The 15693-nt window shown below is 45.3% G+C and overlaps 1 protein-coding gene and 2 non-coding genes across 3 annotated transcripts in view; 2 read left to right on the forward strand and 1 right to left on the reverse strand.

Annotated features, from left to right (window-relative positions):
- The window catches only part of LOC126426843 (actin-binding Rho-activating protein-like), a 242824-nt gene that overhangs the window by 169092 nt on the left and 58039 nt on the right, over positions 1-15693 (forward strand). The window contains exon 3 of the mRNA XM_050088862.1: positions 765-915. Within this exon, the coding sequence (XP_049944819.1) occupies positions 765-915 (151 nt within the window). The remainder of the gene's footprint in view (positions 1-764; positions 916-15693) is intronic.
- Trnat-ugu (transfer RNA threonine (anticodon UGU)) lies at positions 11277-11350 on the reverse strand. The gene has a single exon. It is a non-coding gene; the product is annotated as a tRNA-Thr (tRNA).
- Trnat-ugu (transfer RNA threonine (anticodon UGU)) lies at positions 11641-11714 on the forward strand. The gene has a single exon. It is a non-coding gene; the product is annotated as a tRNA-Thr (tRNA).

The following is a 15693-nucleotide window of genomic DNA, read 5'->3' on the forward strand; positions in this document are numbered from 1 at the left end:
TAAAGTACATTGACCTTACCGTGTGTCACACTCACTAGACGAAAATGCGTCAGTTGCTTTTGTTCGTATCCCGTTGTAATTTCGAAACGCAGTTTTCTAAAGCTTCTTCTCTGCCCTTGTACCGATGCCCTCGCTACAGGCGGTCCTCCAGCATCAATCACCTGGCCCAGGGTCGCTGTCCTCCTTTCTGCCACCCCTTTAAGTGGTTTCCAGCGTCACTCCTGCAGCACAGCTTCGCTATGCCGTTGTGGAGCTGGCTTTTGGATACTAAAAGCGACTCGACTCGTGTTCCCTGTTCTACCTTCTGCTCAAAGACATTCATTGTATAGGAATGGTGAGTTAATTACTGTCGATTGACTGTAATTGATAGGCAAATACTCTCGTAACTGTAGATTTACGTTAGGTGTCATCTTCGCCTTCTCATTACGATTTCTAATGGTCTCATGTAAGGTGCGAATCTGACCACTTATTCTGCCACCTTACACCCTCATAACCCGAATAAGTGATGTGTTTCGTTCCAATAAGGAACAACAAGCTCTTAGGGAGGTCGTCATAATGTTTTGGTTCATCAGTGTATACTAATGTGCTCTTAATATAGACGAACAGCTAGTAACAAGTGACTTGATGTTCACTAAAACGACTGTGGAACAATGTCCTATTTCGCTGTAAGGTATTTGCTCATGGAGTACTAGTCTAGATGACCTGCCAGTAACCAGGGACAAGAGGTATCGTACTGTTCCTTAAGACGAATGTGCTGTCCACAGGCCGAAGGCTGGGTCCAAGACGGAGCTGCGAGGCAAGAAGGCGTCATCGCAGGTGCACAAGGAGATGCTGGAGCTGTGCACCATCATCAGCGAGCACGGCGAGCCGCTGGAGGGCGGCGGCGCCGTCATCTTGTTCGGCGAGCTCTTCCAGGTGAGGTAACAGCCCACCCTTTCTCAACCATATGCCGATCTCCAGCCGCATTGGTGTGCTAAACAAATGTACCCGTACTCTGTATTTTGCTCGACTACGGTGCAGCGGTCACGAAGCAACTCTAGAATTCGAAATGAGGCTGGTATGTCGCTCACGCCGACACAGCAAAATTAGTGATCAAAATTTGCAAAAGTTAATTGAGCAAGGAAAGAAACGTCTGTTTCCCCAATAACAACAAAATCGCAATTGCATTTTCTTACAGGTATGAAGACTGTCAGTATGTGGGTGTTATGTTGACGAGCTGCACAACATATTGATCTGACAAGTACACTTTGGCTCCTGCAAGAAGCAATTTCCACCCCACACTACTACAGAAGTCAGACAGACGCTCCTAACGTACCAAAAAGAAATCCCTAAAAAACTTTCAGCAGTAAATATCTTCTGGAGTCGTCCGCTGAACGGAAAAGACACAAAAATATATTATTTTCTTATGTAACGAGTGGGATACTTGGGTGTGGAGTATTGAAAGTTGGTGCAAGAAAAACATTAAACGAACGGAAAATACTATTTATTGCAAAATTTAAGAAAATCAAGTGAAATTTTTATTTATAAAGTGATACACAAATTTCCGGGTTCTTTTCGGAATGGGAGGTTACCTTTTATGTTCACACCGCACATTAAGTATTGTGGTCAATACAGTGAACAAACGCTTAATCGCGAGCAACTCAATATAGTGCATCACTCCACTAGCGACAGAGGTGCTCTCTCAGAGCAGTACTGAGTAGAGACTTTGTTCCTCGCTCTCTGCATACACACACGAGAGCAATCGCACACGCTACGTGTTCCCGCTACAAGAATATCACCGGAACGACTTCCCTCAGAGCAAAAAGCGAAAGGGCATATCATCCCTTCATTCCTCCGGCTCATTGCGTCAGAAATAGTCCACCAATCAGCATTACTCTTACAAATGGGAGAATGGCTAAGCCGACCAATCCAGAAATGTATAGCATCTGTATTAGGCATTTACTGTCCACTTGTGAGAAATCTGAAACTGTGAACTAGGTCTGTCAAAAAAATGCGTATGCCGGGGCTCTCCCAAACAATACAGTGGGTTTAACGTTTAAGGTGAACATGCAGGCTATTATCCCTTTTCTCTGGCGAAAACTGTTTTGGTCCCTTGGCAGACGGCCAGCTGGCGCAGCTGCGTGTTAACTCACCCTCCTATGGACTTTCCAGCGGGCTGGTTGCCTCCGCCGAACAAAAACTCCTGTGGTCGTCGTGTCTTGAATGTTTTTATACGCCAGCCTCGACTTTTTAATCTCGGTGCACACTTGCTATTTATTTATTGGATTTGCATATCGATTAAATGGAAATATGTAAAATTGACTCTACCCTATCGAGTTTGGTCTCAAATGAAACGTCTTGATACGCAGAATACGATGATGAGGTCGGAATATGTAAGAAATGAAGGTCAGGAGACCATGCCACCTTACAAGACTTGACAGCATGGTAATGCCATAATCTGACAAATACGCTGGTATAGAAAATGTTCTAAGTCCGGTGAAGCTATCCTGAATACTATTATGTGAAAGAACTTGCTCCCCTCCTAGCAGTAAGTTATCGTGCTTCACTTGAGCTACTGAAATATGTCTAACGACTGGAAAAAAACGCCAGTCATTCCTGCTTTTAAGAAAGGCCGTAAGATCAACACAATTGTAGACCTATATCATTGACGTCAATCTATTGTAGAATTATGGAACATACACTCCTGGAAATGGAAAAAAGAACACATTGACACCGGTGTGTCAGACCCACCATACTTGCTCCGGACACTGCGAGAGGGCTCTACAAGCAATGATCACACGCACGGCACAGCGGACACACCAGGAACCGCGGTGTTGGCCGTCGAATGGCGCTAGCTGCGCAGCATTTGTGCACCGCCGCCGTCAGTGTCATCCAGTTTGCCATCGCATACGGAGCTCCATCGCAGTCTTTAACACTGGTAGCATGCCGCGACAGCGTGGACGTGAACCGTATGTGCAGTTGACGGACTTTGAGCGAGGGCGTATAGTGGGCATGCGGGAGGCCGGGTGGACGTACCGCCGAATTGCTCAACACGTGGGGCGTGAGGTCTCCACAGTACATCGATGTTGTCGCCAGTGGTCGGCGGAAGGTGCACGTGCCCGTCGACCTGGGACCGGACCGCAGCGACGCACGGATGCACGCCAAGACCGTAGGATCCTACGCAATGCCGTAGGGGACCGCACCGCCACTTCCCAGCAAATTAGGGACACTGTTGCTCCTGGGGTATCGGCGAGGACCATTCGCAACCGTCTCCATGAAGCTGGGCTACGGTCCCGCACACCGTTAGGCCGTCTTCCGCTCACGCCCCAACATCGTGCAGCCCGCCTCCAGTGGTGTCGCGACAGGAGTGAATGGAGGGACGAATGGAGACGTGTCGTCTTCAGCGATGAGAGTCGCTTCTGCCTTGGTGCCAATGATGGTCGTATGCGTGTTTGGCGCCGTGCAGGTGAGCGCCACAATCAGGACTGCATACGACCGAGGCACACAGGGCCAACACCCGGCATCATGGTGTGGGGAGCGATCTCCTACACTGGCCGTACACCACTGGTGATCGTCGAGGGGACACTGGATAGTGCACGGTACATCCAAACCGTCATCGAACCCATCGTTCTACCATTCCTAGACCGGCAAGGGAACTTGCTGTTCCAACAGGACAATGCACGTCCGCATGTATCCCGTGCCACCCAACGTGCTCTAGAAGGTGTAAGTCAACTACCCTGGCCAGCAAGATCTCCGGATCTGTCCCCCATTGAGCATGTTTGGGACTGGATGAAGCGTCGTCTCACGCGGTCTGCACGTCCAGCACGAACGCTGGTCCAACTGAGGCGCCACGTGGAAATGGCATGGCAAGCCGTTCCACAGGACTACATCCAGCATCTCTACGATCGTCTCCATGGGAGAATAGCAGCCTGCATTGCTGCGAAAGGTGGATATACACTGTACTAGTGCCGACATTGTGCATGCTCTGTTGCCTGTGTCTATGTGCCTGTGGTTCTGTCAGTGTGATCATGTGATGTATCTGACCCCAGGAATGTGTCAATAAAGTTTCCCCTTCCTGGGACAATGAATTCACGGTGTTCTTATTTCAATTTCCAGGAGTGTATTTTATGCTCTAGAATTATGGCGTATTTGGAAAGTGAACATCTCTGTAAAAATCAACATGGATTCCGCAAACAGAGATCCTGCGAAACTCGGACAATGGCGTTCAAGTTGATGCCGTGTTTCTTGATTTCAGTAAGACATTTTGAAACGTCCCCTTTGAACAATTATTAATGACTGTGCTGATAAACCTCTACGTTATTTGATTTTCAAACAGCTGAGCAAAACTGAACGCACTCAGACATTTCGCTCTTTACTTATTCTGATCAACACTAAACTGACACACAATATTATTAGCGCAACGCAATCTGCCTTTCAATAATCCCCACAAAAGAATGGCCATGACCAGCAGTAACCTATACCTTTCATGAATCACTTACCTCACAAAAATCTTCGTTACTACCGCAGTACAGCGAGCGCCAATACTAAATAAAAGATTCTAACTACTGAAGGCACTAACTACTGATAGGCACAGTTATCAAAAGAAAGATTTTGGTAGAGAACAAACAATGTATTTACCTTAATAGTGTTCAAAAGTCATAATACATATATATACATCAGTTCATGACATCCAGTCTTACAGATTTCTATTTTCTGACGGACAGACACCCAGATCGTCCGCTCTTAAATTTCTGCCATCTCTCTTCCCACATCCATCACTGCTGGCGGATCACCTCCAACTGCGCAGCCCTACGCACTGTTCACATCCAACTGCCCAACACTACAATAGCGAATATTACAACAATGCCAACCAGCCACAGACTGCACACAGCACAGTCAGTGATCTTCATACAGAGCGCCACGTGGCGTTACCAACATAAAAACCTAAACAGCCTACTTACTATTTGACACCGTCCCACATTGCCGTTTAATGAAAAAATAGGAGCTTACGGAGTATCGGAGCGGACTTGCGATTGGGTTCCAGACTTTCTTGCAGACAGAACTCAACACCTCGCTCTTAACGAAACAAAATCGACATATGTAAAGGTAATATCCGAAGTACCACAGGGAAATGTGATGGGAACGTTGCTGTTTACGATATCTAGTAGAAAGCATCGGATGCCCTTTAAGGCTATTCGCAGATGATGCACATGTCTATACCAAAGTAGCAAAGCTAGAAGATAGTCAGGACTTCCAGAACAACCTGCAGAGAATTGATGAATGGTGCAGGATCTGGCAGTTGACCATGAACGTAAATAAATGTAGCATATTTCGCATACTTAGGAAAAGAAATCCACTACTGTTCAGCTACACTGTTCATGACAAACAGCTGGAGACAGCGTCTGCCGTAAAATATCTAGGTGTAGCTATCTAGGCGTAACCATCTAGACCAGACCTTAAATTCAATGACCATATAAAACAGATAGTGGGAAAAACAGACACCAGACTCTGATTCATCGGAAGAATCTTAAGAAAATGTAAATCATCCACGAAAGAAGTGGCTTATAAGGCGCTTGTTTGCCCGATTCTTGAGTACTGTTCATCCCTCTGGGACCCCTATCAGGACTGATAGAGGAGATAGAGAAGATCGAACGAAGAACTGAGCGTTTCGTCACGGGATCGTTTAGATGGCGGGAGAGCGTTACGGAGATGCTAAACAATCTCCACTGGCAGACGTTACAAGAGAGACCTTAGGCATCACGGTAACAGTAATTTCTGGACAGCACTTTTCAGTAGGAAACATACATCTCCACGAGGAGGAAATTCGAGAAATTAGAGCCAATACAGAGGCTTACCGACAATCATTCTTCCCACGCACTATTCCCGAGTGGAACGGGGTTGGACGGATCACGTTGTGGTACTCTGTGGTACTCTCCGCCACACACCATTAGGTGACTTGCAGAGTATGATGTAGATGGAGATTAGCACAGGAACATAAAAGTCCTTCCTGCATGCAGTCCGATTGCACCAAGGGAGACAACGACGAGTGCTGTATAAACCCGGCGTCGGTTCCTATGATGGGCTTCGACAGCATCTTAAGACGATGGGTGTGTGTAGCACTCGCCCAGAGGTTAGGAGAGACTGTCGAAGGTGGAAGACCAGATCTGTGCTGCTCTAGCGCCGACCTATATAGCGGAAGGCGACGGAATACTCGCGGCACTATTTTCTGGCCACGTCTGTGTGTGTGTGCAGTGTCCGTCTGTTACTGCGACAGGGATAGTACGCGACGCTGATGTGTGCAGGGGCAGTGTAGGCTGCACGCGTGGCTGACGTGCCCGAAGGGTTGCCGAACGCTTTGGTGAAGATCTCCGGTCCACCAAAGACAATTTCCGACCCTATGCTCGCGTGAAGCTATTATGTCGGATGATTCAGATTACTGGAGGACCAGGCAAATGCACAAAAACAGTTGACAATTTTTCAGAATAATCTCAGGAATCTCCTGTGACACCGTAACGTTTACATCTAAAGTAAGGTGTGATCTTTATGTCTCACGAAGAACAGTTATATCAAGTGGTGTGCTGACTGCGTGTCTAATTACGTATATCTGTATATTTACCCTACCCAGTTTTGAACAGTCTGTCTACTAGCAAGAAGGCAATACCCATAAACGCAAACTAATGAAAACCTGTTCGTGATAATGACAAATAAGAGGTAAGTACGTTCAGATCTACTCGATCTTACTAAGGTCCTGTAAAACTGAATAAGTACAAAAGCGATCCCTGTGCGAAAACACAAAAACTCTGTAAATTATATTTCTTAACTCGTATTGCTGTCGTCTTGAGTAATGCGGTGTTCTGCTCTCTGGCCGGCCGATGTGGCCGAGCGGTTCTAGGCACTTCAGTCTGGAACCGCGCGACCGCTACGGTCGCAGGTTCGAATCCTGCCTCGGGCATGGATGTGTGTGATGTCCTTAGGTTAGTTAGGTTTAAGTAGTTCTAAGTTATAGGGCCTCCCCATGAACCATGGACCTTGCCGTTGGTGGGGAGGCTTGCGTGCCTCAGCGATACAGATAGCCATACCGTAGGTACAACCACAACGGAGGGGTATCTGTTGAGAGGCCAGACAAACGTGTGGTTCCTGAAGAGGGGCAGCAGCCTTTTCAGTAGTTGCAAGGGCTTCAGTCTGTATGATTGACTGATCTGGCCTTGTAACAATAACCAAAACGGCCTTGCTGTACTGGTACTGCGAACAGCGGAAAGCAAGGGGAAACTACGGCCGTAATTTTTCCCGAGGGCATGCAGCTTTACTGTATGATTAAATGATGATGGCGTCCTCTTGGATAAAATATTCCGGAGGTAAAATAGTCCCCCATTCGGATCTCCGGGCGGGGACTACTCAAGAGGATGTCGTTATCAGGAGAAAGAAAACTGGCGTTCTACGGATCAGAGCGTGGAATGTCAGGTCCCTTAATCGGGCAGGTAGGTTAGAAAATTTGAAAAGGGAAATGGATAGGTTAAAGTTAGATATAGTGGGAATTAGTGAAGTTCAGTGGCAGGAGGAACAAGACTTCTGGTCAGGTGACTACAGGGTTATAAACACAAAGTCAAATAGGGGTAATGCAGGAGTAGGTTTAATAATGAATAGGAAAATAGGAACGCGGGTAAGCTACTACAAACAGCATAGTGAACGCATTATTGTGGCCAAGATAGATACGAAGCCCACACCTACTACAGTAGTACAAGTTTATATGCCAACTAGCTCTGCAGATGACGAAGAAATTGAAGAAATGTATGATGAAATAAAAGAAATTATTCAGGTAGTGAAGGGAGACGAAAATTTAATAGTCATGGGTGACTGGAATTCGAGTGTAAGAAAAGGGAGAGAAGGAAATGTAGTAGGTGAATATGGATTGGGGCTAAGAAATGCAAGAGGAAGCCGTCTGGTAGAATTTTACACAGAGCACAACTTAATCATAGCTAACACTTGGTTTAAGAATCATGATAGAAGGTTGTATACATGGAAGGACCCTGGATATACTAAAAGGTATCAGATAGATTATATAATGGTAAGACAGAGATTTAGAAACCAGGTTTTAAATTGTAAGACATTTCCAGGGGCAGATGCGGACTCTGACCACAATCTATTGGTTATGACCTGTAGATTAAAACTGAAGAAACTGCAAAAAGGTGGGAATTTAAGGAGATGGGACCTGGATAAACTGAAAGAACCATAGGTTGTACAGAGTTTCAGGGAGAGCATAAGGGAACAATTGACAGGAATGGTGGAAAGAAATAAAGTAGAAGAAGAATGGGTAGCTTTGAGGGATGAAGTCGTGAAGGCAGCAGAGGATCAAGTAGGTAAAAAGACGAGGGCTAGTAGAAATCCTTGGGTAACAGAAGAAATATTGAATTTAATTGATGAAAGGAGAAAATATAAAAATGCAGTAAATAAGCGGGCAAAAAGGAATTCAAACGTCTCAAAAATGAGATCGACAGGAAGTGCAAAATGGCTAAGCAGGGATGGCTAGAGGACAAATGTAAGGATGTAGAGGCTCATCTCACTAGGGGTAAGATAGATACTCCCTACAGGAAAATTAAAGAGACCTTTGGAGATAAGAGAACCACTTGTATGAACATCAAGAGCTCTGATGGAAACCCAGTTCTAAGCAAAGAAGGGAAAGCAGAAAGGTGGAAGGAGTATATAGAGGGTCTATACAAGGGCGATGTACTTGAGGACAGTATTATGGAAATGGAAGAGGATGTAGATGAAGATGAAATGGGAGATACGATACTGCGTGAAGAGTTTGACAGAGCACTGGAAGACCTGAGTCGAAACAAGGCCCCCGGAGTAGACAACATTCCATTGGAACTACTGACGGCCTTGGGAGAGCCAGTCCTGACAAAACTCTACCATCTGGTGAGCAAGATGTATGAAACAGGCGAAATACCCTCAGACTTCAAGAAGAATAGAATAATTCCAATCCCAAAGAAAGCAGGTGTTGACAGATGTGAGAATTACCGAACAATCAGTTTAATAAGCCACAGCTGCAAAATACTAACACGAATTCTTTACAGACGAATGGAAAAACTAGTAGAAGCCGACCTCGGGGAAGATCAGTTTGGATTCCGTAGAAATACTGGAACACATGAGGCAATACTGACCTTACGACTTATCTTAGAAGAAAGATTAAGGAAAGGCAAACCTACATTTCTAGCATTTGTAGACTTAGAGAAAGCTTTTGACAATGTTGACTGGAATACTCTCTTTCAAATTCTAAAGGTGGCAGGGGTAAAATACAGGGAGCGAAAGGCTATTTACAATTTGTACAGAAACCAGATGGTAGTTATAAGAGTCGAGGGACATGAAAGGGAAGCAGTGGTTGGGAAGGGAGTAAGACAGGGTTGTAGCCTCTCCCCGATGTTATTCAATCTGTATATTGAGCAAGCAGTAAAGGAAACAAAAGAAAAATTCGGAGTAGGTATTAAAATCCATGGAGAAGAAATAAAAACTTTGAGGTTCGCCGATGACATTGTAATTCTGTCAAAGACAGCAAAGGACTTGGAAGAACAGTTGAACGGAATGGATGGTGTCTTGAAGGGAGGATACAAGATGAACATCAACAAAAGCAAAACTAGGATAATGGAATGTAGTCAAATTAAATCGGGTGATGCTGAGGGGATTAGATTAGGAAATGAGACACTTAAAGTAGTAAAGGAGTTTTGCTATTTGGGGAGCAAAATAACTGATGATGGTCGAAGTAGAGAGGATATAAAATGTAGACTGGCAATGGCAAGGAAAGCGTTTCTGAAGAAGAGAAATTTGTTAACATCGAGTATAGATTTAAGTGTGAGGAAGTCATTTCTGAAAGTATTTGTATGGAGTGTAGCCATGTATGGAAGTGAAACATGGACAGTAAATAGTTTGGACAAGAAGAGAATAGAAGCTTTCGAAATGTGGTGCTACAGAAGAATGCTGAAGATTAGATGGGTAGATCACATAACTAAAGAGGAGGTACTGAATAGGATTGGGGAGAAGAGGAGTTTGTGGCACAACTTGACCAGAAGAAGGGATCGGTTGGTAGGACATGTTCTGAGGCATCAAGGGATCACAAATTTTGTATTGGAGGGCAGCGTGGAGGGTAAAAATCGTAGGGGAAGACCAAGAGATGAATACACTAAGCAGATTCAGAAGGATGTAGTTTGCAGTAGGTACTGGGAGATGAAGAAGCTTGCACAGGATAGAATAGCATGGAGAGCTGCATCAAACCAGTCTCAGGACTGAAGACCACAACAACAACAACAACAAGTTCTAGGGGACTGTTGATCTCAGACGTTAAGTCCCTTAGTGCTCAGAGCCATTTGAACCATTTTTTTTCTTTTTTTTCTGCTCTCTGCACTACTACAGTTTCGAAAGCGAAAATGCAAGACTTTTGACTGAGACACATTTAGAATTTGTTCAAATAAAAACGACTTGGAATTGGAAGGCGGAACGTGACTGAGGAGAATGACTGTAATAACTTAATTGAAAATCTTACTGTATTGTGAAACTGACTTGCAGTTGTTAAGCTACACTATGTGATCAACAGTATCCGGACACCCCAAAAACCATACGTTCTTCATATTAAATGCACTGTTCTGCCACTTACTGCCAGGTACTCCATACCATCGTGAGGGAGCAGAATGGGGCGCTCCGCGGAACTCACGGACTTGGAACGTGGTCAGGTGATTCGGTGTCACGTGTGTCATACGTCTCTACGCGAGATTTCTACGCTCCTGAACATCCCTAGGTCCACTGTTTCCGATGTGACAGTGAAGTGGAAACGTGAAGGGACACGTTCAGCACAAAAGCAAAATGGTTCAAATGGCTCTGAGGACTATGGGACTTAACATCTGAGGTCATCAGTCCCCTAGACCTTATAACTACTTAAACCTAATTAACATCACAGACATCCATGCCCGAGGCAGGATTCGAAACCGCGACCGTAGAGGTCGCGTGGTTGCAGATTGTAGCGCCGAGAACCGCTCGGCCACGCCGGCCGGCAGCACAAAAGCGTACAGGCCGACCTCGTCTGTTGACTGGCAGAGACCGCCGACAGTTGAAGAGGGTCGTAATGTGGAATAGGCAGACATCTATCCAGACCGTCACACGGTATATATGAAGACAGTAACTGTTCTCGAAAGAACAGAATACTGTTGATGACCGTGCAGCTTTTCCGTGGAATAAATGATGACTAACTGAAACCCTCAGCTGCCGACAGGTGTTGTTGATATACCTCGATGTGGACAGCTGAAAATGTGTGCCCCGACCGGGACTCGAACCCGGGATCTCCTGCTTACATGGCAGACGCTCTATCCATCTGAGCCACCGAGGACACAGATGAATAGCGCGACTGCAGGGACTTATCCCTTGCACGCTTCTTTCGAGAACAGTTACTGTCTTCATATATATAGTTAAAGGCTACCCAGCCATTGACCTTCGTCTGTGCGAATGCGCACAGCTTGCCCAAACTCTTACGGGAATCGCCAAAGCGTGCACAAGTAATGAGTGGGTGGGCAAATGTCTATAAGGTGCAATACATATGTAGAATTGTGGACAGTTGGGAATGTGAGTCTCACGGGAAGCGTGCAAGGGATAAGTCCCTGCAGTCGCGCTATTCATGTGTCCTCGGTGGCTCAGATGGATAGAGCGTCTGCCATGTAAGCAGGAGATCCCGGGTTCGAGTCCCGGTCGGGGCACACATTTTCAGCTGTCCACATCGAGGTATATCAACAATACCTGTCGGCAGCTGAGGGTTTCAGTTAGTCATCTTTCATCACACGGGAATTCCAAACTACATCAGGATCCACTACAAACACTATGACAGTTAGGCGGGAGGCGAGAAAATTTGGATTTCATGGTCGAGTGGCTGCTCATAAGCCACACATCACGCTTGTAAATGCCAAAGTAAGCATTGCTTGGTGTAAGGAGCGGAAACACTGGACGATTGAACAGTGGAAAAACGTTCTGTGGACTGACGAATCACGGTACACAATGTGGCGATCCGCTGGTAGGATGTGGGTATGGCGAATGACGGGTGAACGTCATCTGCCAACGTGTGTAGTGCCAACAGCAAAATTCGGAGGCGGTGGTGTTACGGTGTGGTCGTGTTTTTCATGAAAAGGTCTTACACCCGTTGCTATTTTGCGTGGCACTATCACAGGCCAGGCCTACAATGATGTTTTAAGCACCTTGTTGCTTCCAACTGTTGAAAAGCAATTCGGGTATTGCGACTGAATCTTTGAAAACGATCGAGCATCTGTTCATAATGCACGGCCTGCGTCGGAGTGGTTACACGACAATAACATCCCTGTAATGGAGTGGCCTGCACAGAGTCCTGACCTGAACCCTACAGAACACCGAGGGGATGTTTTGGAACGCCGACTGTGCTCCTGGCCTCACCGACCGACATCGATACTTCTCCTCAGTGCAGCGCTCCGTGAAGAATGGGCTGCCATTCCCCAAGAAACGTTTCAGCACCTGATTGAACACAAGTCTGAGGGAGTGGAAGCTGTCATCAAGGCATACTGAATTCTAATATTACCGGTGGAGGACACCACGAACTTGTAAGTCAGCCAGGTGTCCGGATACTTTTGAAGGTATTTTTTTTGTTTTTTAGTTTTTGTACATACTGCCACCTCCAAAAGTTTGTTGAGGGAGTTCTGGTTCATCCTATTTATCCAATAGGACATGACTTTCGAATTATCGCGTGCATAAATGACTTAGTGAATAGTGTCTGAAGCTCCGTGAGGCTAATCAGGGTCTACGCTGTTGTTTACACTGGGGTAGCGACGCCAGAAGGGCTGCAGCGAGACGTGGGAAGGTCTGCAGGGGGTCTGCTATTGGTTCCGCGACTGGATATAGAACCTGACCGTAGATAAACGGAACGTACTTTGCGTAAATAGGCGAAGGGACCCATGGTGTCCCATTATGCTGTTGTTGGCAAGTAACGACAAACAGTAACTACCTACCATACCGTAGCTAGGAGTGATCGCATGGAGCGGCCTGGATTCGAACGTCCACACGATACAAATGGTAGGAAAATCAGATGCCAGACAGAGATTCGTTGGAAGTATCTTAAGAAAATGTAACTCATCCACGAAAGGAGCGGCTTACAAGACACTTGTTCGACCGACCCATGAGTACCAGTAAACCCCTCCCACTCCTGATTCCTTAAAGAATCGAAGTATCACGTGTGAAACAGCTTCGGACCTCCTATTATTTCTATATGAGTTAATAAAATATTTGACGTCAAGCACGTAACGCAGAGAAAGTTTAGAAAATATCTGAATTTATATTTGAAGTTTGTTGGAAGTCACTAAGTGCTCACGTTCTCATAGGCTGTGATGGGTGAATATAGTCTGGGTAAATTGCGCGCCATGAGTTACACTGCCTCAATGTGTTAAACGTGTGATATAGAATTATACCGCTTAATGAGCAGATTACGACAACATTTTAAATTTTTTGATTTCGGCCATTAATTATTTGAAATAGTGAAAATCAAATTCTTGTTGTTCCTGGAAGTCGTTAGCTAAGCAGCCTGCAACTGAGATCATGCACCGTATTAGCCATTTACTAAAACAGACTGACCATCAGTCTGGCCCCCTTACTAGCTTGGATTAACAGAAGGCGTAGGCAACGAGGAACAATGCATTTCATAGCAGTCTTTTTTTTTTTTAGTGAACACTAGTGCGGTACAGAGATGCTCAACAAACTCCAGTGGTAGATGCTACATGCTGCGACAGAAAAGGTTACTGTCGAAATTCAGGGAGTGTGTGTCAGAAAACTAATTGTGCAACATATTACTTTTTTCCCACATATGTTTCGGTCCATGGTTCGTGGAGGAATCGCGAAATGTATGTGGGACAAACTGACTGGGTAACAAACTATTTTTTCCCCCATATATGTTTCGCGACCACCCCCCACGAACGATGCACCTTGCCGTGTGTGAGGTGGCTTGCGCGCCTCAGCAATACACACAGCCGTAGCGCAGGTGCAATCACAATGGAAGGGTATCAGCTGAGAGACCAGATGAACGTGTGGTTCCTGAAGAGGGGCAGCAGCCTTTACAGCAGTTGCAGGGGCAACACTCTGGATGATTGACTGATCTGGCCTTGTAACACTAACCAAAATGGTCTTGCTGTGCTGGTACTGCGAACGGCTGAAAGCAAGGGGAAACTGCAGCCATAATTGTGTCCGAGGGCGTGCAGCTTTACCGTATGATTAAATGATCCTCTTGGGTAAAATACTTCTGAGGTAAAACTGTCCCCCATTCGGATCTCCAGGCAGGGACTACTCATCAGAAGAAACAAAACTGGCGTTCTATAGAAGTAAATGTGGTGCTTTAGATCATGTAATCGCACAGATAGGTTAGAAAATTTAAAAAGGGAAATGGATGGGTGTGAAGTTAGATACAGTGGGAATTAGTGAAGTTCGGTGGCAGGAGGAACAGGACTTCTGGTCGGATCAATACAGGATTATAAAATCAGAATCAAATAGGGGTGATGTAGGATTAGGTTAAGTAATTGGTAAGGACCTAGAAATGTGGGAAAGCTACTATGAAGAACATAGTGAACGCATTATTATAGCCAAGACAGCCAACACCCACCACATTAGTTCATTAGATAGTTATGGAAGACGAAAATTTAAGAGTTATAGGGGACAGGAATTCGATAGTAGGAAGAGGAAGAAAAGCAAAAGCTGTGGCTGAATACAATCTGGGGGAAAGGAATGAAAGAGGAAGCTGCCTCGTGGAACATTGCACAGAGCATAAATTAATAATCAAATTGTTTTAAGATTCGTCAAGGATGGTTATATATGCTGAATAGAAGTGGAGAAACTGGAAGGTTTCAGTTTGACTATATAATGGTAAGACAGACATTTCAGAACCATATTTTAAATCGTAAGACATTTCCAGCTGAAGATGTGGAGTCGAACCGTAATGTGATAGCTATGGGCTGTAGATAAAAACTGAAGAATTTGCAAATATGTAGGAATTTAAGGTGATGTGACCTGAATAACCTGAAATATCCGGAGGTTGCTGAGAGTTCAATGGGAGAGTTAGGCAACTACTGACTAGAACGGGGGAAATGAATACAGCAGAAAACGAATGGGTGACTGTGAGAGATGAAATACTGAAGATAGCAGAGGACAAAGCAGGTAAAAGATGAAGCGTAATAGAAATCCTTGAATAACACAGGAGATATGGAATATAATTAACGAAAGGAGAAAATATAAAACTGCAGCAAATGTTGTCGAAAGGAAATAAAAACGTCTAAAAATGAGATTGACAAGAAGCGCAAAATGGCTAACCGGGAATGGAAGGATTTCGAAGCGTATTTCACTAGAGGAAGGAAAATGAAATAGGCCTTTGGAGGAAAGAGGAGCAAATACATGAAGTGATTCTTGAGTTTCTCCCGGCGTATTTGATAATCAAAATATGCACGGGTGTACTGCCGGTCTACAGTGTCCAACGGGCACAATATTTCGGCGATCATACATGTCGCCATCATCAGGTGAACTGACGGACTGAGCTCCTGTGAACAAACGGAGGGAGTCGCCATGAGTAGCCCATTCTCACCGGTGGTAGCGAATTTGTACATGGAGAACTTCGAGGAGGAAGCCCTGTCGTCGTCCGAATGGAAACCTACTTACTTTTTCCGTTGGTATGGATAAACC

The sequence above is a fragment of the Schistocerca serialis genome, chromosome 11 (assembly GCF_023864345.2).
Source record: "Schistocerca serialis cubense isolate TAMUIC-IGC-003099 chromosome 11, iqSchSeri2.2, whole genome shotgun sequence".
In the NCBI taxonomy this organism is placed as follows: domain Eukaryota; kingdom Metazoa; phylum Arthropoda; class Insecta; order Orthoptera; family Acrididae; genus Schistocerca; species Schistocerca serialis.